We start from the raw sequence: 27,341 nt of genomic DNA, 5'->3' as shown, positions 1-27,341 counted from the left end.
CCTTCCAAGATTGCTGTGGATCAAACCCAAAAGTTTGTGAAATGATACATTTTCTTCACCTCAACGAACTATAACAGTAAAACAGTACTTACGTGACTGTATATTGAGTCGTTTTAAGGAGACGACTATCTTTGCTATTGTGAATTTTGTCTGTTTTCTGTTTGTTTCCTCAATAGTTCATCCTTTTCTTCTTAATTCTGTCTGCTTGTCCTTCCTGTTCTTTCTTTCCTTCCACCTGCAGGTTAAAAAAAAAAAAACACATCCAGAACCAACATCTCATCCAGTTTTAGTTTAATTCCTTTTTAGAAAAAAAACAAAAATCTCTTCACTTCAGTACATACACATTGCACAAGGCAGGAAGCCTTTTTATTTTATTTTTTATTTTTTTTTGTTCCTTTTAAACCCTTTCTTTTTTCAAACCGGAGTTATAAGCAGCAGCATAACTGATGCTAACAACCAGCACGAGGCTTCCCAAAACTTCCCGAAGGACCCGAGGTGAACAACTGGCACTGAAATCCAGCAGACAGAAAACAGGCACCACGACCATGGTCACTAAGAGCATCCAAACAACAAGAAGGAAAGGTCTGAGTCAACAACTACAGCTCTCAAACACCATTCAGATATTTATTTTTTTTCATCAAATGGGCCTGAATGGAGTTGGGAGAATGATAATATAGTTGTAATAAATGTAAAATAATTACATCCGATTGGTGACTTTACCACATGGAAATACAATGAATACCAGAAGGTTTCGACAATCACAGACGAATATCTAAAATTGTATCTAGTCGTAATGAGGAAGATTTCAATTATATACCACAAGTAGGTTAAAACAGACTCCTAAAAGTATGCTAATACTGTTTATCACAGCTCTTGTAAAAAGTCGCAGAGAAACGGGGTTCGTCTCGGTGCGTCTTCTGTCCGCGTTGGGATTGTATGTCAGGTGCCGAATCAAGCTTGGGAAACCTGGCCCTGAACAGTTGAAACCACTTCATCAACAGACAGATTGCTGGTGTTGAATATATCATATTATTATTCATATTATTATTACTATTTACAAAATCTCTGTACAATCAAATACACAAAGGTGAAAAGGTCTGTCCTGCCAGACAAAGCATTCCAGAAGACAATTTAAAAGCTGGATGTGTTCACGCAGCAGGATGTTGGACCGGATTACGAACCTCAGAGCATGATGTCACAGTGGCTTGTATACAACATGAAGCAGATAAACACTGCTAAACATTTCCTGTCACAGAGCCTGGGTCAAGATGCAGTGGATGAGATGAGCATCTGCCTGAACAGTTATTTACAAAAATAAATGTTTAGCGTGATGAAGTCACAGATCCCACTGCAAAAAACATTCTTGTCACACATCTTTCGGTGCATAATGTGGTCGAAAACATCCTGGTACGAGCATCCACCTTCAATAGTGTTAACAACTAAATCAGCAGGACAGAAAATTCAGGAGAAACTCTCTCCGTCAAGATTCAAACAGGATTTCTGGGATGGGGGGGAGGGGGGGGGGGGACTAACAGGGTTGCATATTCTTTTTAAAAGCATTTAGAAACAAGTCAAATCAACTCTGGTAGGTTTAGGGAAGAGGTGAGTTTGACAGAGATCGATGGATGAGTTACTGCATAGCTCGTTGGTTAGATTTCACTATTGATGACATAACATTTGCCGTTCGGTGGACGCTTTCGGACGAAGCTCCTTACAGTACCGAGAAATACATACTGATCCGAATACGGTCCCCAGTGGGAAATGAACCCCGAACAAAAAATGTTAATGATGTTCAAACAGCAAAACTCTAAATTCACCACTCGGACCGCCATCAAAGCCGACTCACACTGTTGAACAATGATGACAGAAAGCTTTCAAGTTAAATTCTTTCGTCTCATTGCATCTATGTTGAAGTAACAGAAAATACTTCACAGACATATCAGCTGCAGAGCAAGAATGTGATGTTGCTTTGAAAGCTTTCATGAGTGTTGTTGCTGAAAACAAGTGTTATTATTTTGATAGTTGGAGACTAAAACACTGAAGCTGCAGCAGTACGCTCATCCAACAGTTAGGTCCAAAAAATACTACATTTTTTTACTCTTGATATTCCCATGACAGTTTGAAACACTGGCTTGGAATAGTTTTCGATTAGTATAGTATGAAAATTATGTTATGACTCGCAACTTTCCTGTCACAGGGGACACGGGTACACAGGTAAAATTACACCATATCATCTTTATCCTGCAGAGACCTCGTATGGTCTTCAAAAGCTTCCAGTAAAAGATACCACTGACACCAGGCCTCAGCCAGACTGTAGGAAGATACAACCACTGGTGTCCATAAATACATGCGTTCACCTGTTTTGAGATAAAATGTTGTAGAACTTGTAGGGAGACTCATTACTCCTGCAATTTGCAATACGTTTGGAAAAGATATCCACAGCCTGACAAGCACACGGGTGCAGGGATTTACATTTGTGGGAACAATCACACTGGTTCTAATGTGCCAACCCAAAACAAAACAAAAAACAGTACGACAGTATTTTCAAATCACGCAGGACAAACAGATTAACTCACATTATTACTGGCCACAAAAAAAGAGCATAATAAAAGGACACAGCTTTTAAAAATGTTCCCAAACAAACAAAAGAAAAGAAAAAGATTGGTCAAATCTGAATTATAATTGTTAATGACCTGTGATATCTAAAGAACTTTGTGGCTCTCCAAACATCTTAAAATTTTACTACCAAAGCCACTGCAGTAAAGTTGTTTTTGTACTAAGACACACTTGGGACCAGCAGTTGAGTAGTGAGTGCTGCACACTTTGATATTCAGACTGTTGTGTATTAACTGCACTGAAACTTCTGTTACAGAAAGAAAAAAAAAAAAAAAAAAAAAAAAAAAAAAAAAAAAAAAAAAAAAAAACACAGGAAGCAAGCATAAAAACCCAAACAGAAAAATGTATCTGCATGCACAACATAGAAAAAAAAAACAACACACAGAAGTGAAGTTTAGAAGGTAATGAACTGAAATAATGCAGGAAACTGAAGGGCACAAACATGGCGTAACACACGGAAAGGCAACTGATGGGGTTTTTTTTTCAGATTAAAAGAAGGGGTGGCACGTGATGACCGACACCAGCCTGATTTAAAAGCCGAGTGGCACCTGACGGGTTGAGGTCACTATCATCATCCAAACATGAGTTGGAAACAAGGCAGATAAAAAAAAAAAATTAAAAAAAAAAACCCGCCAGAAAACAGAGTTTGTGTCACAGTTTGAAGTGTCATCACAGCTGAAAACCAGCAAAGACACACTGATGCTTTCAGAGGAAATGATTGCAAAACCTCTCTTCAAAATACTACGACTTGAATAGGATTTCACCACAGTCTTAATGGTAACACTTGCATAAATCAAATCATTTGGATTATTTCAGCCAATAGGTAGTTAACGAAGCCAGAAAAATTAACACTAAATTTTAGTGTGCGTGAGGGTTCACCAAGACATGACTGATAACCTGATGAGTTTGTTAAAAATGATCTATTTTGATCCTGTTCAATCTCTAAGTGGCAAACATTGACGTACGTTCAATTTCACACAAAAAAATATTGTAAGTGATTGTGTATTGTGAGTGTCTGTGGGTAAAAAACAACTTGTTTAAATGAATAAGAAGTAAGTGGCCTATAACCCAAGTACCCTATGTGTCTTTTTGCAAATAAAAAAAAAAGAACAGCTTAGCAGCAGACATGTCATTAGTCGGGGTCAAAGTGTTGTCCATGTGCGTGTTACACGGAGAAGCGGAGACAACAGCAACTTTGTCAATAAGACCTTCAGAATACTTGTAAAGCTAACACGAATCTAGCCGATTAGGACTTAACTCTCGTACCTATGGGTTAAGTATGAAGGTACTGTGAATGAAAATGTGAAGAAACAGACCCGAAGGTTTTGTTAGTGATGATTTGGAGGTATTCAAACACAAAGGGGTGGAAAAATAGGTCATTCCAAACAAGGGGGACGAGCACAGTTCCTCTGCAGGAGAGTAAAGGCATGTAGACAGTGGTACGATACATACAGAGCAGTGGACAGTAGAGACGGCGCTGTCCTGCTTTATAGTTCGGCTGCTTTGACAATAAAGAGAGATGAAAGGCTGTAAAGGTCCAGTCTGGGAGAGGGAGGGGAAGGAGGGGACGGGGGGGCATTACCATGACAATAATGGAAGATATACACTTGTGGTCCATTTTTCTCAGAAATCGCTCAAATCTAATTCAATAATTCACGCATGATGAACCTCTTTACAGCTGTCATGGCTGTGAATAACAGGATACAAACCGATATCCCCTCTGGGATGATGCACGTAAGTTACAGTTTTAGCTCCTCCGTTTGGTTGCAGATCAGGTTTAAATACCTTTAAAAAGGCCATGGCTTCCACAGAGATCAACACCGGCTGATCCATTTTCACAAACTTGGGGAAAAACATCCATTTTAAAATCTCTTGTAGTGTGCATGTGTTTTGTGTGGATATGGACTCAGATCGCACACAAGAATTCTCTGACTCTCGAGGCTACTTCCCTGTTCAATGCTGCTGTAAAGTCTAGTTAGTGCCACGCCGCAGTTTACATAAATGTGGTTAATTCTAACCAATTCTTCCAATTACCATTAAACTGAAGCTCAATTTATGTTTATCTGGCTTGTTGAAATGAAGCAGAGCGTGTGAAAAGTACTCTGTAGCAGGGCAATGTTGGACAATATATATTTTTTACGAGTATAGGATTTTTGTTTTTCACGAGCACTAAGTGGTGAGAGGGAGAGGATTGAACCCAAATTACAGAACAACCACCAGCACAAGGAAAAAAGACAACACAGTAGGTGAATGAATTCTGCTGCAAACGGGGTGGGGGGAGGGACAGGGGGGCAGACTCTGGGCAAAAAGCATCTTGGTCCACTTTGTCTCCCCAAAAGGTGATACCGTTCTTCTGCATCTGATTCACAAAGAGCAGCCCATTAAATCGGACTGAAAGATCCAAACAAGGCAGCAGGGTGGCAGAGAAGCCAGAGTTCGAGGAAACAGGCTGAAATCCTGCTGAAGTGTCCTCGAGCCAGACACTGACAGACAGGAAAAGGAAAGATCAGATAGTAAAGTATTTCACACAACACAAACAGGAGGCGCTGAGCCAGACTCGGTCAACAGAAATCAACAATCTAGTCTGTTGGAAGACAAAGTCTTGGTCCCGTCATCTAGCACTGAACTCAACAGGTCGGGCGTGCGTGCGTGGCAAGATGGTGGCGTTGGTGTTGTTTACACAGGCAGAGGAGAGACAAACAAGAAGCAAAGGCCATGTGCAGAAAAAAAAGAAAAAAAAAAAGAAAGACTGTTGTTGTTTTTTTCTGCTTCCCATCTGAGCTGAAGGAAGCAGGCGTAATATGAATCTCAACAGGATTTGGCTTCAGTGCACTCCTCAGAGGACCGTAGCAGCAGGGACGGGGACTTTTTGTGCAACACAACAAGTGACCGCGATCCGCCTCCCGACCCTCCGATGGTGTTTCTGTGGTCGCAGAAAAGGAGTTGTCCTTGAATCACTTCTTCAAAAGTAACTTCCTTTTCTGTGCACAAACAGTCGCCCGGCGCACTACTGTCCCCCGAGGACGTAATGCTACAGTAGCTATTCACAAAAACACACAGTAACAAAAAAAAAAAAACAACACAAAAATACTTTGTGTCTCTGTGCTTCCTGACGCAGGGCTGATTACAGGAATCAACAGACCTGATTACAGGAGACTATAAATTAAAAGATTACAATATTAAAACCTCTATGATAGGGGGACTCTGGGAAATGTAGGAGATGGATGTTAGAGGTTATCATTATTTACAAGTGTTAAATTATTAAAATGGCTTTTCCCAGTTTCTACGTCTCTCTTAGTGTTCCTTTAGCGGCCTCGTGTCAATGGGGCCTTTCAGCAGCGTCACAAGTTGTCGACGTCACAGCATTGAGAGTTGGTGACATCACGGCGTTCGGGGGGAGGGGGGGGCGGGTGACATCGTCTTCTTGGGAGATGATGATGATGATGATGATGATGATGTCGAGACAGAATTTTCCTTCACGGGTCCTCTGTTGTCTTGAGCAGCTCCATCAGCGCACCCACAGCTCCGAAATAACCCTGGAGGAGAAAGACACGCACATAAACACACTTTCCACACACACACTTCATGGCATTAAGGAAAGTTCGGTTGTTGTTTATGACGGAGTCAAACAGTGCTGCGCGTTTCTGAAGGAAGAATATTTCAGTCTGACTTGGGTAAATGGAATTAAATCATGTTTTCGAGTGTGACCTGACCTGACTTTAAAATGTACAGTTTGTTGGTCTCAGTGCTCACCTCGTGTTCCAGGAAGAGGGCTCTTAGTTGTCCTTTGGACCAGAAGTCCATGGCGTAGGCTAGCAGCTTTGTGGACACCGTGTTGATGCGAAGGAAGTTCCCAACAAACACCACACGCTCGATTTTCTGATGAGAATAAAGACGTAGAAAAAAAAAAAAAAAAAATCAATGAAACAACAACAACAACAACAGGATAAATCCTTATTTAAAAATATGAAGGAAAATATGAATACATGAAAAGCTGGTGGCCGATTATGAACTGCCTGTCATCCCCCATTTCTCTATTATGTCATCTGATTTCTCTGCTAATTGACTGTAATGAAGTCATAAAATGGGTCGAAATCATAAATAAGAAAAAAAAACATATATAAGGCTAAATATTGTTTCGGATTTAATTCAGACTTCAGTGTTTGCACCAAATGTTGGTGCTCTATACTCTTTCTATGACAATGTGAACTTCAGTTTCTTATTTAAACTTGTGAGGGCAGTTTTAAATCTGTTCTTAATTCTTAATCACATTAACAAATAAAAACAATTTCATCCGTCACAATATAAACAGGCCTTAGAAAGACAAAGATGGACACAGATCAGAAATGGAGAACAATACGAACAACCTCTTCCAAACCACGTGGTGGTGCTGCAGAGCTGATAAACATGTTAGCAGTGAATCTCTCTCACCACTATGGAAAAGGCTCCTTCACTAAACTCTGGTAACCTCAGCAGCTCCGTCACATCCGCTAACATCCACATGTTGAATAAATACGACCCAAAACCTGAAAAGCTTTCAGAATTGCAACAAAGCCTGACAGTCCTAAATTCTGCTGCAACCTTTTGATTTGTGTGTCTTATTACGACATAATTTGCTTAAATATATGGCAAATATTCTTGAAATCACCTGACATTATGCAGCAAGTCATGTAAATGAAGATGGTGTGGAGGAGAGAACATCTGGACTTGTGAAATACTTTGAAAAGAGAAAGTCCGTGAGGCTGTTTCCATTCGGCTATTTCGATCCGGACATACGCAACCTGGCCGTGATCGGACCAGAAGTGGCCGGCAAAAGTGCAGGTGGAAACACACTCGGGAAGTACCGAGTTCTGATGCGTTCAGGGCGCACTCGGAGGTGGTCACATATGTCCGGATTGATTCAGCCAAATGGAAACAGGGTTTAAGGGACAGCAGGAGATTTACAGTCACAGATTAAATGCTTATATTTTACTTCCTGTTTGACATCCGCTGTGCTGTAGTAAAAACAGTGATAAAGAAAGTACGGTCTGTGCGTGTGGAGGAAATACTTGTAAAATCCTGCAAACAGCCACAATGTTGTTGGAAGTTTCAGATAGATAAACCTCAGTGACGAGAGTGTGTGCAGTTTTTCTGCTGTTTTAGAAGATGTTTGTTTGACCTGACGCAGGTGAAACAGTGACGAGGTTATCTTCATGCTGTAAACTGCATTGTGCAATATTTTATTTTCACTGTACAGAACAAGATGTTTGTGGGTTGTAAAGGCTTGGCTCAAGCAGTGCGCTAATATGCCAAAATCATAAACAAATATGGGATTTATGTAACCTAACTATCAGGTCATCCACCTCTGGTATGATGGCGGTTCCTTCCTGTCCAACAATAGTTTTGCGCATGTATTTTTGTTTGTTTATAGGTCAGTGATGTCCTTTGAAAACAAATCTGTTTGAAGGCTAAATATTATAGTGAGCTACCTTGAACGCGTTTAGCTTTCTGAATTTGATTGTCTACATTTTAATCCTAAAACTACTAAAGGAAACATTTTCTTCAATCAAAACGGGACCTTGTGGTTAATTCCATACAGATAAATCTATATTAAACCTGGGGTTGACGGGCCTGAGTGCGTGTCCCCGCTGCCGCTCTGCATGCAGTGATAGCCCTGTACAATGCTGCTTGATCGCCATGCCACAAGGCAACACTGTAAAGAAGCTCACAGCACTCAGAAAGATTCCAGATTGATCCTTCCTTTCTTCAGAGGGGGGGGGGGGGGCTCTGCTGCTGCTGTTGCTGCTCCTCACACACGTTCACATCCAGCTTCAGCAGTTTCTCCTTTTTCTATTTAACTTTCCATTAAGCTATTTCAAACCATTGAACTGTTTTGGTTGTTTGTTCTGTTGTGTTATATGGCAGCCAGCCTACAGTTATTATTTAAAAGGTCCAGTGCGTAGGATTTAGGAGGATCTATTGGCAGAAGCAAAATATGATATTCAGTTATGTTTTCATTAGTGTATAATAATCTGACACTAAGAATCGTTGTGTTTTTGTTACTTTAGAATCAGCGATTCACATCTACATAGGGAGCGAGTCCTCTTTCACGGAGGGCGCCATGTTTCGCCGGACTCTTTATACCGGACTCTTTATACACTAGCCCAGAAGGGACAAACTAAATACTGTCGCTAAAAAGGACCTTTTCATTTTTACGTTACCTGAAGGCCACCGTAGATTCTCCTTCACGTTTGAATGGAAAGGGGGGGAGAAGGGGTTCAGTCGTTTGCAATGTGAAACCTTACCGTGAGAAGCCACTAAAACCTACACACTGCTCCTTTAAAACTCAATTTTAACTCAAAGATGAGCTTGAACATGAACTGAATGAAATCGCGATAGAGAGCAAAAATGATATAAATCACGAGTGTGTTTTGGTGGCATTAACAAGCATTTGTTTCTTTCTGTGTTGTTAAGTCATCCTGAGTGGCGAGAAAAGCTTGGCGTCAGGTGAGTGTGTGGATTACTGACATGCTGACTAGCTAAACCCAGGTCAGTGTGTGTGTTTCGAAGTATTTCAACACCAGTGGATGGTAATAGTTCATGTTAGTGGCAAGAACAGCGATAATCACTCGTGTTTGTATTACAGAATCTATACTGTGTATGTGTGTGTGTGTGTGTGTATATACCTCATTGACAGCACACATGCGTGCTATGGATCCTATGTTATTGGTGATGGAGACCAGCGTGGCTCTGGCCAGGTCTTCCTTGCTGATGCTGTCTCGCTTCTCTTTGCTCATCATGTGACCAAAACTGTGAAACAAAACACGCGAAACACAACGTTGTAAAAATAAAAATAAATCATCAAGTTATTTCCCATATAAACACAGACAGACACACTTTTCCTCTCGGGTACTATTCACTTCTGACGAACTCTTAACATGTTAAATAAATAAACCTCTGTAAATGTGACAATCATCTTCAGCGACAACAGAAAACCAGCGTTGTTTATTATTGTGTGTGTGTGTGTGTTTTGTTTCAATATATGACACAAGGCAACACCATAACAAAAAACAGCTAGATATCATCCGATCCCTGTAATAAAATCTGTTTTTCCTTTGCTTTATGGATTGAACCTTTGAACCCACAGATCTGCAGGTTTACTAGATACATGCTAAACCTAGATTAGCAAGTGCCAGTGAGCCTGTGTGTGCGTGTGTGTGTGTGTGTGTGTGTGTGTATTTTGTAATGAACCGTCAATTTATTTCGGATCATTCACGTTCTCTCTGTGAGTAATTTACAAATGAATGTGAACACATGCATCACATCTTTAAGCTGATTCAGCAAGTTCCAAGCCTATTTCATCCACTTTACATTATTAGTTTGATAATTTGCATGAAATGACTTAATCAGCCGTATATTTTGTTTGAAATGAGATCAATTTAGGTTGTCCAGCTTTTAATGAGGGGATTTGTTTAAGATTTATTCTACAGCTGTACTCAAATCTCCATTTATTATTCAACTATGAGTAGCCAGATAAGGCCAAATATTAAACTGTTTTTTCTTTTTTTTTCCTGCAGTATACATCACTCCTTACTGATTATGACAAATACATTATTCGCTTCTGGACAGTTACAGGTCAGTCCAGCGGTGCAGCACCCACAAAAGTAAAGTCCCATAACATCTCCCGTGTGACTGAAGAGGCCTTTAATGTTAGAAAGAGACACAGTTAGAAAGACGCTGATCTAATCAATACGAATATTGACAGGATGTTTTTGTCTTTGCAAGAAGAAGAGGGGTGATTAAAAAGTTCCGCGCTGCTCCTGCTGTGATCAACATCAGCACCTGAGTTACACATCGTTTTGTGACCAAGCCTGGACGTTTTCAGGTTTAATCACAGTCTTTTTATTCGTGGTCACTGACACGTTGAGCGCCGAGAGGATCGAGCGTCTCGCCGCCACGCTCACCTGGATGCGACGGCGGAGCCCTGCAGACCGAAGCGCTCGTAGTCTCCTCCGTAGATGTCTTTCACCAGTTTGTCCACGTTTGTAGAGTCGCCCTTGCTGGCCATTTCCAACGCCTCCTCGAACGTCTCGCACCCCGTCAGCAGACAGCAAAGGCCCAGGAATGTACCACCGCCCAGACTGAGAGTAAAAGAGTAAGAAGGGGGCGGAGGGTTAAAAACAGAGTGATCAGAGTATGAGGGAGACAATAACAGAGGAAGAAGGGAGATTTAAAGAAGGAAGAGGAAAAGGGATGAAGAGTTGAAAGTGAGGAGTTGACGAGACGTATGAAGAAGTTAAAGAAGAAGGGAATAAAAAGGCAAGGAGAGAGACAAAAAAAAAAAAAAAAGTGGTAGGGAAGATATTTATTTCCTACAATAAATTCCCTTCTAGTTTTGACCTCGGCTCTAAAGAGTCACAGGAAGTTGGTTCGGACGAAGCAGATCTGACCTCCAACCTCAGGGCAACCTTCAATTAATGATCATCAGCTATATAAACAGCAGAAACGTCACACCTGCTGGTTTAAAACTGTCAAATGTGATGCAGGTACAAAAGAAAATACACATCTGGGTGGTGGGATGGACGAGGGAGGAACACCTGAGCCAGGATAATGGGACGGCTGTTTTTTACGGTGTTAATATAACAGAGGCTCTGCACCTTGACCTGACCGCACTACTCACACCCACAACAAAGTTTAATTTGCTCCCGTTTTCCTCTTCCTGGAGCACTGCGACAGATTGAAATAGAAGCTTTACACACATACCTTCCTTAATCAGTGTCTTAACCCCAAAAATCCCTTTTTTTTTAAGCGGTTCAATAAAGCAAAAGAGTGCCTGAAATGTCCTCACTCCAATAGTCGAAAACTGGTCACAGAACAAGGAAGTAACAAAAGACCAGCGGTGTACGATGACAGCCAATGAACACAAACTGGTGAGCTAAGATCTCACGGATAAGATAATCCTTTTTCCACCCATCAATATGCTCCCATTGTGTCAAGAAGGACTTTATTTTCTCCCTCTTTGTTACTGCTCATTATTTAATCACATTGACATCACTATTACACGAGCACTAAGCCACAGCAGGTGATAGTAGATAGTGCTGGAATTCAAAGCACCGGGTCAGACATATCGGCCAGATCTGCTGAAGTTATTAAAAGTATTTAATCACCTTCACCTTTTGCACATATTCATTCAAGTTCAAAACTCAACCCTTTAAGGCTGAAGGTGGACTTTAGCGCAACAAGCAACTCTAATCCTTGCGCTGTTTTGGAGTTTTGAGCTCCCTTTAGGCTAAACTGAAGACGTTCTACAAAATATGTGTAAATTCTGCTACCCTGCTTTTCTCAAACGATTTTGTGGAAATTTATTTCAGGTTTTACAACCAGCAGAAGGCAGGCTTGTGTAGAAAGTCTAGTTTTGTTAAAAGGCGCCACTGAATGTATTTTTTTGTGCTGCTTAATAAGTGAAGAATTAAAGGTGCAGTCACAGTAGGTCATGCTTGACATTGTCAGTGGTTTCTGTTGAGTGCTTGTAACTGTGTAACTCAGCCTGTTGTAACCTGTGCAGGTGGCAGCTTCCTGATAGGTGAACCGAGAGGATAAAAGGAAAGTCACTGGGTTAAAAAGTAAAAGCGCCGGTGGCAACATTGAGGTTAAACGTCCTATTCCTGATTTTTTTCCTCTATTAGATTAATATTTTTGTTAATAAATTACATGGACCCCCGCCTACTAATTTACCTTAAGTGTTCACTTTCTGCACAACATCTCCTGCCTTTTACGTGCCAGTGGAAGCAACACATTGATCATGAATCTTTGGATATTTTGACATTTTCAAACTGCTCTGATTTAACTTTTCATGCTGACGCAGGCTGTCTTAAAAAAAACAGTTTTGGCTGCATTTGGAAACTTTGCTTCCAAAAACCAGTGCAGACTTAGAGAACGTGATGTATCGGTGAAGGAATCCATTAATCACACTCTTCATGATTTCTCTCTTTACATTCACTCTTTGATTTTTCTCAACCAAAAATCTCCGTATTTTTAAGCTGATTGCCTAAACATGAATTTTAATTAATATACACTCAGCTTTGATGATGTATATCTTGGTATTTTCCACAGAACGCTAAATGTTTATTTGTCAGTTAAAAAGACAGGGTTTCCTCCCCTGCTTGAAAACATACAGCTGTAAAACATATAAATATAAAATGATATAAAATAAATACCTCTGTGTCTCTTGTGTTTTTTTCCTCTGCTCCTTTAGTGACAATGTAATGTAATGAAGGCAGTTTATCTGCTGTGGTGGAAGCAGAACTCCACACTATGAAAACCCAATTGCTAGTTCCTATAGTTAGCGAGCCTCCTGTAGCCGGTGTGAGCCGGGTCAGCTTGGCGCCTTTATCTGCTCCCAGCGACTGGCGAGCCAGGGTGGCTGCATGACTGTCGGCAGGAACAATTCACCACCAACTAACTCTGCAGGGTTGCACGGAGAGCGAGTGACAGAAGAGAGATGAAAATCACTGGCAAAGTTTTACAGAAGAAACAGGTTATGTTACACAACATCAGACTACGCCGATGTAAATGGCATCGCCTCATCCGATATCTGGTGTACCTTGATAAAGCCCAGCCCTGCCTTGTCCATACGACTTCACCTCAACAATCACCTCCACCAAAACTAATGTTCCTGTGACTCTGCTGCTGAATGTCAGGTGTGTGTGTGTGTGTGTGTTCCAATCCTCCTCACCTGGTCCCGGTCACCCGCTTGTAGTTGTTCTCCGAGTACACGGCCAGTATGGAGACCCCGGAGCCGATGTTGACCAGCAGCATGGGGAAGGGGTTGTCCAGGGTGCACTGCTTCTTCACGCAGCTCTGGGTGTCCGACGGGTTCTGGAAGTAGTAGCACTCCGGGTGCCCGTTGAAGGTCACCCGGTCGACGAAGAGCAGCCCGCGAATCAGGCAGTCCAGCTCGTCCAGCTTCAGCAGCTCCAGGTCGGCCATCTGCAGCGCAAAATGGAGACGGCGCTGTTTTAGCTTCTCAACGCTCACAAATGGATTTTTAACTAATCTAGATAATTTAAAGTGAAAAAAAAAAAAAAAATTGAAAATTTCTTGGAAGTATTGATTTGTCAAGTTTATGAAAATGTTTTGAAAGCACTTAAGACTTTTGGGTTCATTGATCCCACTCTGCACAAACGGTCAATGAATTCAGCTCGACAGTCAGATTACGAATACAATCACTTCCAAAGGATTTATGAATCACCAGAAATATAAAGAAATGTTCGAATAGTCTAAAATCAACTTCGAACATATCCAGTCAAACAGACACGTTTGCTCAAATTAGATTATAACTGGTGAGACGTGCTGTAAATGTAACAGAGATGGCCTAGTCAGCTGATTGATTAATTGACCAATCTTCACAACTCTGAGTAACCAGAAGTTCAGAGAGACAAAGTTTCTCGTGTTGCCATTTTATAACGTGAACATTTTCTCACCGTCCTGAAGTCGTTTTCGAACTTGTAGGCTCCGCCCCCGGTGGCGCAGAGCGTCGTGTGCAGGCTGGAGAAGTTCTTGTCGCGTCCCATCTGGATGAAACGGGGCATGGCCTGCGTTGGGAAGCGGATGAAGTGCAAGTTCCCCGTCCTGCCGAACATGGTCAGGTTCCTCAGCTCCAGGTGGACGTCACGGACACCTGTTTTACCTGAGAGCGGGACGAACGACTTGTGCTGTGGTTTAAGTTCATCTGATCACTTTAATGACCTAAAAAACTAACAAAACTCCTTATCCACTCAATGCAACACATGAGTGACACACTGTAAAATCTTTCCTGGTATCTTCTCGTCCTTGACATGACTTCCCCTGTCAGAGATACACACGAGTTAACGAATGCAACTGTATCCGAATGTGTGCATTAGTGCGCCAACAGTCGTACCATAGGCCACGTTTGAGGTGAGGTAGCGGCGGATGGACTTGAGGTTTTCCACTTCTTCCTGTTCTTCCTCTGCAGTGATATCGACCGGCTCAAAGTACACCAGCTTCACCAACGTCCCACCGATGTCCATACCAAACCAGGGGAAGGCTGGAGAAGAAAAAAAAAACAGGAATTAACCTCTATATTTTTACAAAACCAGACATATTACACATCAAATTAACAAATTTAATTTTTTTTTTTTTAAATGTGACTGTCAATCCATGGAGCAGAAATGAAATTAAAGAACAAAACTATAACAAGTGTGATAAGCAGTGTATTGTAATGTAACTGAGGTTGAAGACATCAAATTTACCACTGGGCCAAAAGAACATAATATGAATGAGGTTTAACGTAACTTCTTGCTGCCAAAAAAAAACCCCTCAATTTCCTTTTTTGACACAGGCTGCTAATGTAACACCAGCCTCTATAGCTTTTTAAGATATTTGGCTACATGGGTTAATTTGGTATTTTCTAGATCAATGAATTTATAGTTTGGTGTACAAAATATCAGAAACAGAAACAAAATGTCGATCATAATTATGGAGCATCAGTCGCTATGATTTCCAAAACCAAACCACTTCCCGTTTACAAAGATTTAAAACTGAGAAAAGCACTTTTTTTCCCCACACACTTGTGTTTGTCATATAAAAAAGATAATTGAATATATTTGGGGTTTGGACTACTAGCCTGACAAATCTGGGTCATCATATTGACCATTTTTCACAATATTCTGATATTTTAAGTAAAAAAAAAAAAAAAAAACTGTTAATGGGGGGAAATTAATTGCCAGATGAAATGAAAATGGAAAATAACCCTGTTAAGACCGAAGCGGCATGAATGCAGCAGAGACGGCTGGAGGAAGGTCTGGATAGTTAGTTTGGTAGAACATTGAGTTCAGCACACAAAAAATGAAATCTTCCAGCACAACTGGCTGGAAAAAAAAAAAGAGAGAAAAAAAAAAAAAACACCACGCCATAGCTCGGCAAGAGCTGAGGTTACCATGGAAACAGATACCCCCCCTCCATCATCTCCCCTTCGCTCTGTATCTCACACACTCCTCAGCTTCCTATTTTCTCTTTCACTTAGCTTCTCCTCTCATCTCTCAGCCTCTATCGCAGCCTTATACACACCATCCATCTTTCTTCCTCCATCTCCCTCCTCTGTCAACACCAACTGCAGTCATCCCTCCCCCCCTTTCTGTACATGTTCTCCATCCCTCCTCCCTCAGTTTCCCGTTTCCTTCACCGAATCCTTTCTTTTCATTTTCATTCTCTCGCCGCTCCTCTTCCCGTCTTCCCGTCTCAATCAATTTAATTCAATTAAAGTAAGATTTACTGGTGTGGATGGAGGAGAACTGGTACTGCAGGATATTTCTACTGCACTGCTTAATAGAAAGGGTTGGGTATGATTGAAAAATGGTGATAATGGTTCCTAAAACATCACTTTTATCAATACCAATTTTATAAAAACAAAAAATGTAACAAAAGGAAGATTACAGTACAATTGGTAAACAATTAATGAAGAATATAATCTGCAGATTAATTTATAAAGGAAAAAACTGTTAGTAGCAGCCCTATAATAACAAAATCAAATGAAACTGGTTGGATTTAAACAATTCAAAAGCTTCTAGAATAAAAACTAAATAAATAGCCCGTTTATAAGAGTCACAGTGAACAAGGCGTTATTTTGTTTTACTTAAAATATTGAAAAATGTGATGACGTAGAGTAATACTGAAGTTTCCTTGTCTACAAATGTCTGAAATTGAAGTGGTAAATTTGTGGAACAACAAAAAAAACGACTGCATCCCAGAGATAAAATATCAGTGTTTCCAAAATGGTTGCAAAATGTTAAGACAAATCCAATTGCACTTTTGTTTGTGCATACTGTATCACTATTTTTAGATCCACCTCTATTTCCATTGGCAGTTCGACAAATACAAAAGTTCTGGTTGAAAACTTAAGTGAACCATGTCTTTGGAAGATGGTGTGATCACAGTCAGGTTACTGAGGGGTCGAACAACAGAGGGCCTCCCAGCAACGAGGAAGATTCAGCACATGTGTGTGCACATGTGTGTGCTCCTGACATGTGTCCACTTAAACATGTGTTTAAGTGCAGTTGGGAGCTGCAGCACTGAACAAAAGAATAGGTACCAGCCCTCTGAAACACCAAGACACTGCAAACTTTCACTAATAAACAAACATAAAGCGGCAGGAGCCAAGTTAAACATACAGATTACAAACCTGCCTCATGTCACTGCGCTAAGCCCCTCCCACCAAAGGACGTGCCACACGTAACACACATTTTTCTGGCCTTTAAGTAGAAGAACGTCAAAGTTGTCAAATTGTTGAAACTTGCAAGCTGACATATGTTCTACTCGGTAAAGTATGTCTGACTCAGAGAGAAACAATCGTGAAACTGAGTGTGAAAAGGACGCGAGCGCCAGTGAACCGAGCAGAGAGGAAGACACACAAGACCAGATGACTCTTGTTTGTACAGTTGCTGTGATTGACATGTTATGTATTACCTCATGCTGACTGACTGTTGACTGTTTGACTTTTTAAAACATGAAAGACAAAGGAACAATGGATACATTATTTTAGACAAGCCCTTCAAAATGACTTATTTCCACCAAAATTATGAAGAAATATTACTGCCTACTGCAGCTTTTACCGATGTTTTATGAATGTCGGTGAGTCTAGAGATTTTTTTTTGTATCCAGCTTTATACAAATACTATCTGATGATAGAAATTAACAAAATGTATTCAGTTACAGTATGAACATCGACATGTTTTCTTTAAAGACAGTACTGGACCAATGAACTCGCAGGAGAAAGCAGGAAGTACAGAGAAGCAACAAAAAACAAAAACAACAACAACAACAAAAATTACAGTGAAAACATAACTGTCATTGAAAACTGGAGGGAAATGGGGGTCAAAATGGGCTGAGCTTAGTGTTAAACCGTTACGTTTCTCCACCAGTTACTTCTGCATGAAAGTCTGATGACTATTTTCACGATCAATTAAATCATTTTGTTTTTATTAATTGGGTAGAGAATAAGAGTAATAATAATAATAATAATCAACACAAATAAACCATCACAGTTCCAAATCAAGATAATCTAAAACCCATAAAGTTCCTGAAAAGTAAGAAGCTTGAACGAGGGAATGTTTGGCATTCTGCGAGATAAATGATCAATTAACTGTTTCTGCGCCGAGTACGTAAACGACACTTTGGATATACCAGTTTTCTTTTGCCCGAGTCTCCATGACACCAGTTAACACGTAACTCTGTGATCTACCAGCATACCAGAGCAGTGGGCTCTGCCAGTGGGCCCTGCCAGTGGGCCCTGCCAGTGGGCCCTGCCAGTGGGCTCTGCCAGCGGGGCTTGTATAATTCCTGACTTCCTGGTGCTCTCTGTGCTCTTCAGCATGGACACAGCGTGACGATCAGGAGATGTGACTATTTCACAACAGACTGCTGAAGTGTACAGGGTGACTCCGTCTGGCTTATCCAAACAAAGTCCACTGAGCTTGGGATTCCAGGTCACGGGGGGAAGCACTTGCATACATGTATTTCATGCTTTTCCTAGCTTCCTCTTGTAACAACAATTAGAAGCCTGTTGGTTGAGATACCCAGTGACGGCATACGAGCATATACGAGTGACAACTGCTTAACTGAACTTTAACAACCATCGATCTAGTGGTGTTTGTGTGTTCGATGACATTGTTTGTCGTTACTTAGAAAACCGAATGCGTGTCGGCATCTTGTTTATTAACCCTCTGAACCCCGAGCAGTTTCTTGGGCTCCTGTTGTTACTCACTGTGGGCTCATTTTTCACTGCACTAGTACACCTCTATGCATACAGCACAATGGCTACGAGAACCACTAAAAAAAATCTTTTGTAGAGTATATGCCAGGTATAATGTCATGAATCAGAAAGAAAAAAACTAAAATTTGGACGTGAATTTGATCTTTTTTTTGTCAAATAACTTTATCTCAGTCGGATCTTTCAAAGCTTCCTAGTTGCGCCGGAGAACGCGGAATTTAGTTTTTTATATTACAAAACATGGATCATACAAACAGTTTATTTTGTAGTATAAAGTGATTTAGATTTTTGATTTTTCCTGACAGAAGCGTTCGGTGCACATGATTAGTTTGGAAATCATGTGCACCTCACAATGATTTCTACTTTTACAGTTTACAGACAAATGGTGTAATTTTGGTGATTTACTGCCTTTCGAACCTGCCGGCCGGTTGCCGGGTTCATCAACTATATGGGGCTGCATTCAGTCAAAACTCAAGTAAAAACCAACTGTATGACTGCGACACCACCTCTGCTGCTCCACTGGTCGCTGTATGTTTCAGCAGGAGTCACTTATTACCTAGTTTACTGTTTGGTTGACCTTCAGCTACCGTCCCCTCTCACCTAATGACCAGCGCTAAGGTATGTAAACAACGACAGGTCCATATGGAAAAATTCGTATGGGCCAAATACACAGAATTGTGTTGTTTGTATTACTAATAACTGAAAAAAGACATTTGTTGTATGTTTTGTATCTTATTATTTCAACTCAGTTAAATTAGGTCTTCAACTTGTGAAAACATTAATCTCAGATTCATTACTTTAACCAGCCACTAGGTATTATTAGAAAGCAGGAACATGAGCACAGCAAACACATTTTCCACAACAGCCTTCTTAATTGGTGGCTTTACCTTCAAAGCCACAGGAGATAAAGCTTTATAACAAACACCAACTCTGAGAAAGAGCTGTGATATTTTAGCAGCATTACACAGTTCTGCCTTAAACACGCCTACAAATAAATTTCCTTCGCTGATATAATGAAAGGTAAGATGGCAGAGGCCAGCCAAGGTGCATGACGGCATCTGCCTCAAGTGACAATCACATTTTCCTCCAGCGCCTCGGCCAAAAACACACTCACAACCAGCACATGACGGGATTTAAATTCATAAAAACAACCTGTATTTCTTCAATTTATCATCTTGCTGCTTGGGGTGTATAAACAAATAAATATTACACTGATATTTCAAGTTTCTGGGAGACAGTATTTTGTGTTTAATGCCCTTGCTGTGACCTTTAATAATGTGCATGTGAGTGTAAACTGAAAGTTGTCCGTTCCCCTTCCTGGAATTTTATGTTGTAATAGTGGAATGTCCTTAAATACATTTAATCCCGGTGACATAAAAACAAAACTTTGCATTGAAACCAACACTAACAAGAAAGACATCTCAGTGAGGGAGGAAAATACATGGTGTACTTTACTATACATTGAATAAATTACGGCTCCCACACTGTAAATAAATATGATATAAGACAGCAGATACTTTGATCATGAAAACAATCAGCTGTTTACACCTTTAATGAGTCTTTGCAGTTTGAGAGGAGTGTAAACTCCATTAACTGTAGGGCAAAGCATTAGACTGCTGTGTGAGGTCATTGTCCTTTTAATATTGTGCCAATTTGTGCCCAGAATTTGGATTATTTATTTCTTTGCGGGATGCCTCATGTTACAACTGTAAATGTTTAAATACTGTAATCATGAATTTTAAATAATAAAAGCAGCCTTTATTATGCAACCAGAGCAGCTGAGTCCCATTAAAAGATAACCACTTGTAAGTCCGAGTTCTTAATCACAACCATCCTAACAGCTGTCTACTGGACATTTATTTATTGCATTTCTCCCATGATTATTCCCAGCCTTCATTTTTTCTTTTGTTCATTCACTGCTGCTCAGTTTATACACTCATCTTCGAGCCTGTAATTAAGCAGTTCTTCAGCTATTTTTGTCAACCTTCCCTTGACCGAGGAATTTAAACACCGTCAAACTTTCTTCAAATTTCCATGTTGCACTCGTGTCCTACTCTCCTCACAGGTGCCTACTCACCCAGAGTTGCTATTTAAAAATCAGAGTGACGAGCACACATCATAGCGAACATAGTGTGCAGCCAAAGGTCGGCGTGAGGAGGGATTTGTGTCCATGTAGGTGAAAGGTGTCTGGTCTAACATAGACCTGCCTCGCACGGCAGACCCTTACTGACGCAGCGATACAGTAAGTAAGTGTACAGTCTGACCTGAATCTCGAAAGTGTCATAAATAGACTTTTCAACTACTGTTTAACTTCCCCACATGACTTTTACGTGACTTCAGGGATGATCAGAAGCAACCATTTCTAATGAAACTTGCCTGACCTTTGGCTTTGGATTTCTCAGAATGGCTTGCGTGTGTGTTTGCGTGTGTGTGTGTGTGTGCGTGTCCTAAACAGAGCAACACTCGTGTGTGATAAGACAAGGTCTGTGATAAAATCAGAAAACAGAGCAGCGGGCAACTGAATACTGCGTATATTGTGGATACAATAATAAACATAATAATGTATAAAGCGTAACATCAGAGGTCGTTTTGTCCTCCAGTTTCTTAACAATGATTTAACATCATTGTCCTTCTCTGTGCATCGTTGTAACTTAACGTACAATGTCGGTAATATTTATACTTCTTGTCATCGTTCTGTTTTACACTATCTTTTGTAACATTAATCTATTTCTTTTTATTGTTATTTCCATTGCTTGAATAGTTTTTTTGTTTGTTGTTGTTTTGGATTCCTCTATTCTCTCACCCAAATGTCAAGTATTCCCTTGTTTAGATTTTATTTTACGATCATTATTATGATTGATAATTTTTTTTTATGTGACATTAATCAAGAAAAGCACCAAATTTGGAGCTGTGCAATTTCTGACTTTTTTTTCTTTAAATGGCAAATGGTCTGTACTTTTATAGCGCTTTATCGCCTTTCGGTCTCAAAGCGCTTTAACATAGTTTTCCCATTCACCCACTAATGAGACGGATCACCATGCAAGGTGCTACCATCAGGAGCACATTCACACACCGATGGTTCACCATCGGGAGCAACTAAGGGTTCAGTGTCTTACTCAAGGACACTTAGGCATGTGGACAGGAGGAGCTGGGGATCGAACCACCAACCTTCCGATTAGTGTTCAACCCACTCTACTGTCTGAGCCACAGCCTCCCAGGCTTTAACAAAATAGTTGATGATCAGTTTTCTTGCAATTGATTAATCTATTACCTGACTCAGTTTCAGCTTTAAACTGAATATTTTCTTGTTTGAGACTTTGTCTTTAGACAAAACAAGCAATTTTAAGAGTTTGAAGTGGGCATTAGGAATCTGTTACTGACATTTTTTTTTTACTGTTTTAATAAATAATCAAAGAAATAGTAATCACATCAATTGATTGGGATTACCTCTTGGAGCGGATGTCACATCAACTTCAGTTATTACTGCAACACGGCAGACCTTTTTGACAAAGCTGGAACTTCTTATTTTAGTTAAGATACATACTCAGGCTGTAAAGGTTGATGCGAACGAGCCGGAAACTGGCCATGCCGTGGTACTTAATTAAATGTTCTTCACTTTAAAACCATTTGATTTAAATCCAGAAACATCCAGAGTTTCAATTATGTCCCTAATTGGAATTTTATGGCTTTTCTGATTGTCAGCAGCTTAATTGGACCACAGACCTTATTTTAATTTCCTAGGAGCACTGATAATCAAACATACCCCTCTCTTTAGCCCCGCCCAACAAAAAAACACCCTTGTATCAAAAGCAGTCTCACCCCACATGTCACCATGAAATCTCTCCTTATGGAGATTCCATGTTTTTTTTTTGTTGTTGTTGTTTTCCTCTGTAATATCACCATAGTATCTGTAAATGGGTCAAAACCCTTGAGTCACACATTACAAGTTTATATTTCTAAAAACCAGAGACCAAACATTCCAGTCTGGGCATCGGCCTGACTATTCAGCACATTCGCTTTTCTACAAAATGCACAGCCAAAATCTTCTGTTGGCCCTGCAAATAAAACGTATTACTGCTGTTTTGACTGGCTGCGGCCAAATGATAGAATTATGAAGCCCTGAAGAGACACATAAACATCAGCGCGGACCTACACAGGTGGGGTTACGGGTAGGCGCGGGTCACAGCGGGTCACAGGAGGGCTGATGTGCACGCAAATCTCAACAGCTCTGTATCGTGGTGAATCCACCACGCCGGTGGATTCAACTCCTGTCAGGACTCGGTGTCAAAATGGAGATGAAAACATATACAAACATCCAAGTATAAAAGAAACTGCCACTGGGATGTAATATCTACAGCTTGATTTCCATCTATAGTGCAGAACAATTCCACTTAAATAATGCCTCTGGTTGCTTTAATCAAATTGGTTTCGGTCCCTGCAGCTGCTCCAAATACTGTATACTGATAATAATACAACCTACTAACACTGCTGTGTTAATCTGTTTGCATTTTAAGGTGACCCCACTCACACAGCAGATGTGATGGTGCAACACGGCTCCTTCAAAGCCACGTGTCCCATTGACACATGGACTCACAAGCGGTGGTGTGCAACACTTGTTCAGACCACACAAAAAAACAACTGGCAACGCTGCGTACGAAGCTGGTGGGCTGAAAGAGAAAGATTCCTCCACTTAATTCTTCTTTAGTGACTGAACCCATGAAAAGATAAAGTAGGATTTAAAGAGCATGTCCACAAACCAGTTTCAAACAAACAAAGGTGTTGTACAAAGGGTTCAAGAAATGGTCACACTATAATTTATATACTTTACTTCAGCAACAGATGATTCAGTGTGGATTTAATTTAGTGCACATCTTCTACATATGATATACAATCAGATCTTATAATAAATAATTACTGGTATGCTTCTGCTGTGTTGAAACACTGTGCTGTTCACACAATAACAATCATACAATTTTGAAGTAAAACATATTTGAGGTTGACCTTGACACGATACAGTATTACAGACTGCCTATAAAATGTGACAGAGTATTAAACAAAAAAATTAATTGTAATCAATCTACACCACTGCAGGAAACGGCCAACAAAAATGTCTGCCAAGCTGCTTCTGGTGTAAACGAGCAGTACGACAGGCCCAAACCCAAACAAGCTCAAAGCACAGAGCAGGAAAAAAAAATCTGAGGACAAAAGTAAAAAAATCACATCCCCCAGGGGAATACATTCCAGAGTCAGGCCACTGTGGGGGAAAGCTTAGAGGGTTATCTGGGTTTATCAGGATGGCTGGCCCCCATCCAAGGATGACTGCAATAAAGCATAGAAGCGATGTGCACACATCTCAAAGTTTACTGACGAGACATTGCCTTAATTACGTAATCTGGGCTCATTTTGGTGTAAGGCCCCTATTTCTCTGGCTACTCAGCATCACAGCAAAGAATAAATATACTATAATCTGCTTGTTCAGGGCGTTTAGAGTCACTCTCCTCCAGCAAGAGGTTGAGGTCCATGTTGACCAAAACCTCAGGCCACCGGACCGGCATCTTCCCGACTGCAGATGGCATCATCAACTAGATTTTAGACCCCCCCCACTGACTCAGACTCTATACCACTCATGCACAGAGTAACACGTAATTATTAGGATTCTCTGTGTTATTACACTTGCACATTTCACATACTGTTTATGCAGTGAACGTTTGCACCAGTGCATATTTTTTTGCACCTTTTCATTATCATAGAATTGTATTTATGTACCACCTGTCTTCATTGTTTTGAAATGTTTTGCACCACTACAAGACAAATTCATTTGTTAAAACTTACTTGGCAATAAGTCCAATTCTGATTCATTGAAACATCACTCCACAATTTGTCCGTCCATTATCACAGATGGACAGATCGCATTATATTATATGAAAAGATTTGATACGATGAATTTTTATCATGAGGATGTTCATGTTTTCTGGCTGGTTTATTTGACTTTTCCACCCCACACTGGTGAATCTAATCTGTCAACTTTTCAGGAGTGATTCTGTTTTATCTTGCTGTACTACATATTTATTTTTTCAACACAATAAACAATTGTCAGCAATGTTATCTTCCAGTGAATGTAAACAGGTAGCGGTTATGTTAACAATGAGTGCATTTTCCCTTCAAACGACAGAATTTAAATTTATTCAGAAACAGTTTTGTGGTGGGCTGCATGCACCCTGTTACAGGCTGAGATCTGTGAATTCATCAATCGAAGAAACAAGAACAGAAATGGGACTTTATGGTGCTTGAAGAAGAGCATCTGTAAATAAAGAACAGAGCACTTTCATACTTATCACGTTTTTTTGTGTGGTTTTTTTTTTGTGAAGTAATTCCTGTGGTTAACTGGAATAACAGGTATAAAACATATATGGTAATTATAAACAAACACATAATTTGAAAGGGGAGACTCCTTACAAATGCAATTACTGGTTACAAAACCTCCCAGTTGATACCACATAATAAATGATGAACTGCACCTTGAAACAATAAAGTGCTTCTGACAGAGTAGGTGATGTGCAACAACTGATTGATATGTAAATAGCACAGCCTTTTATTACACACTTATATTACTTTAGTACTACTAACTATTGAAGTTACATTGGAGGAGAAAAAAAATCTATATACTTTTGTGAATTTTACAATCTTATGGTGTGACATTAAAAACTGACTGTAATATTCACAGGAGGCGTCTCCCAAGTGAGAGTTAGAAAGACTTCCTTCAAAGCAGAAACCTAAAAAACGATGTCCTCACTCTTTCCCGTCCCTCTCAGTCTCTCTCTAACACAATTACCAATGGATGTAAGGAATGTGGCTGACGAAGAAACAAGGCTCTTAAACCAGCAGCTTGTCTCTGCAAACATCTCCACAGAGTAGGAACAAGTTTGACTATGACATCCACACTCAACAACAACAACATACCTGGGATGGAGCTTTAAAAACTGTCAAGCTGCAATTCCCTGCCATCAGCTCACCAGCAATCAACCGAGTGACACTAAACTGCATGTCTAGATTTAAGAGAACACACCTTTTTTTTTTATAGATCATCTTTCAAATGTCCAACACACTCATTAAGCTGTCTGACAGCAACAATAATCTGTGAGGATAATGAACGCAGAAAATAACAGCCGTCAGGAGCCTGACATCAAGTTAAGACATGAGATTCACAAACCAGCTCACACTTACCAGGTTTCTTTTCACTTATAAGCTTCATGGTGGAGCAAAATATCAGCTGACAGGTGCGTATAAAAGGACAATTAAATTGAAAAAAACAACAAAACAACGATATTACACAAACTTGTCGGAGAAAAGCTTACAAGGCCTGGATGTAAAAAAAAAAAAAAAAAAAAGACCTCACACGGCGAAGAAAACGACACTTTCACACATTCTGCGCTAAAACAGCAAACTTTCCTAAGATGATCCTCACATCATCCGAAATACTCAGTAAATAAGGGGGCGGGGTTTACAGCCCATTCAACCCGTCCTCCTGTAGACAAGAGTCGGGCGCTGATTGGGTGAGGCAAGCCAAGCCCACTTATCAGGAGCTTTTTCACCACCGGTAACTGACCAATCACAGAGCTCCAAATGCAACCTGAGGTTTCATAAAAACAAAAGGGGGTCTCCCTGACGACCGGGTTGGACAGATCAGCCAAAGCCGCAAATTTGATCGAAAAATAAATAAATAAATAAATTAAAAAAAAAAAAAAAAAAAAAAGAGGTGAGAGTGTGATGATCTGAAACACGCATCAATCACGCATGATAAAAAGTAAATAAAGCAAATGAAAGCGCAGTGACATTGAGACTTTAGACGCCGGAGGGTTGCGTCTCTCGTTGCAACACGGCTCGTGGTTGTGCAAGCGCCGGCTTGCAGGAGTTGCAATCACCCGGTGTATGTGTAACACCACCACCACCACCATGTCATGTGAAGACTGCAGCTGAAAAGAACTTCACATTATTTATTTTTTTTTTAACTTACGTGGTCTGTTCCGTCTCAGCGACTCCGTCCTCCTCCGTAGCCTGCACCTCTTGGCCGGGGACCCGTTGCACTCCGCGTCGTCCCCGCGGTGCAGGAGATGCATGCTTTCCAGCGCGCCGCCGCCGCCGCCGCCGTTGGGTCCGGGGCTCGAGCCGAACGCACCGCCGCCGCTGCAGCAGCCGCCGTTAGCGGCCACCACGACGTGCCCGTGAAACCCCCTCTGGCTCTGGCCGTTGTTGACGTGAAAAGGTCCCGACGCTCCCTTCTTGTCCACCATCGACTTGGCTTTATCCATGGCAGCAGCTGTAGCCTAGCCTAGCCTAGCCTAGCTTAGCTTAGCATCTGCGGGAAATAAATAGTAAATACCAAGCGAGTAACCGGGCTACTTTAGCTTAGCTGGCTAATATTAGCCTCCTCCCCCCTCCCTCCCCCCCCCCCCCTCCTGCGAGCGAGTGACAGCTGTGCGAACAGCTAAAACGTCCCGATGTAAACCTAAAGCTAAATTTCGGCGTGCATTTTTTTTGTTTCCCCCCCCCTCCCCCCTCTAATGTCGTTTAAAAAAAATTAAAAAAAATGCAAACAGACGCTAAAAAAACCACAGTGTTTCCTTTGAGGTCACTCGCGGTCATTTCCCTACATTGAGATCCTGGCAGGCGCAGCGGCAGCCGATGTGTGTGTGTGTGTGTGTGTCAGCGTGTGTGTGTGTGTGTGTGAGAGAGAGAGAGAGAGAGAGAGGACTACTACGTCACACCAGCTCCTCCAAGCCCCAGAACTCGTTCACCTCCTCCGACCGGTTTTTTTTTTTCTCCGCAGAGAAACGAACACCGTCAGTCTGCATTTAAAAGACAAAAGACACGCCGGAGCAGCAGCAGGAGCAGCAGGAGCAGGAGGAGCAGCAGCTCCGTCCCGAGTCGCCGGAGTATTAACCAAAGTGACCACAGTCCT

General features: G+C 40.9%; 1 protein-coding gene across 1 annotated transcript; it reads right to left on the bottom strand.

The window, feature by feature from the left end:
* Nucleotides 1-274: 274 nt before the first annotated feature.
* Nucleotides 275-26,831, bottom strand: pank1a (pantothenate kinase 1a). Its single transcript, XM_069144297.1, has 8 exons — nucleotides 26,397-26,831; nucleotides 14,516-14,662; nucleotides 14,079-14,284; nucleotides 13,331-13,584; nucleotides 10,560-10,736; nucleotides 9,282-9,405; nucleotides 6,370-6,495; nucleotides 275-6,152 (listed from the first exon to the last, which is right to left on the bottom strand). Exons 1-8 carry the CDS (start codon nucleotides 26,689-26,691, stop codon nucleotides 6,093-6,095), a joined length of 1,389 nt encoding a protein of 462 aa, XP_069000398.1. The 5' UTR covers nucleotides 26,692-26,831; the 3' UTR covers nucleotides 275-6,092.
* Nucleotides 26,832-27,341: the final 510 nt, after the last annotated feature.

This window comes from Embiotoca jacksoni, unplaced genomic scaffold, assembly GCF_022577435.1.
Source record: "Embiotoca jacksoni isolate LCO1_2020_lvr unplaced genomic scaffold, fEmbJac1.0.p SCAF_12, whole genome shotgun sequence".
NCBI classification, from domain to species: Eukaryota; Metazoa; Chordata; class Actinopteri; family Embiotocidae; genus Embiotoca; species Embiotoca jacksoni.
The sequence above is the reverse complement of the archived record's forward strand: the minus strand, read 5'-3'. Positions and strand labels throughout refer to the sequence as shown.

What these genes read in the sequence shown, in the direction of transcription:
- pank1a (XM_069144297.1), bottom strand. Translation starts at nt 26,691, where the DNA reads ATGGATAAAGCCAAGTCGATGGTGGACAAGAAGGGAGCGTCGGGACCT. An exon ending in GCTGAGACGGAACAGACCAC is followed by an intron (nt 14,663 to 26,396) that starts GTAAGTTAAAAA and finishes TTTCTTCTCCAG; the next exon opens with CCTTCCCCTGGTTTGGTATG. An exon ending in AAGCGGGTGACCGGGACCAG is followed by an intron (nt 10,737 to 13,330) that starts GTGAGGAGGATT and finishes TTTTACTCTCAG; the next exon opens with TCTGGGCGGTGGTACATTCC.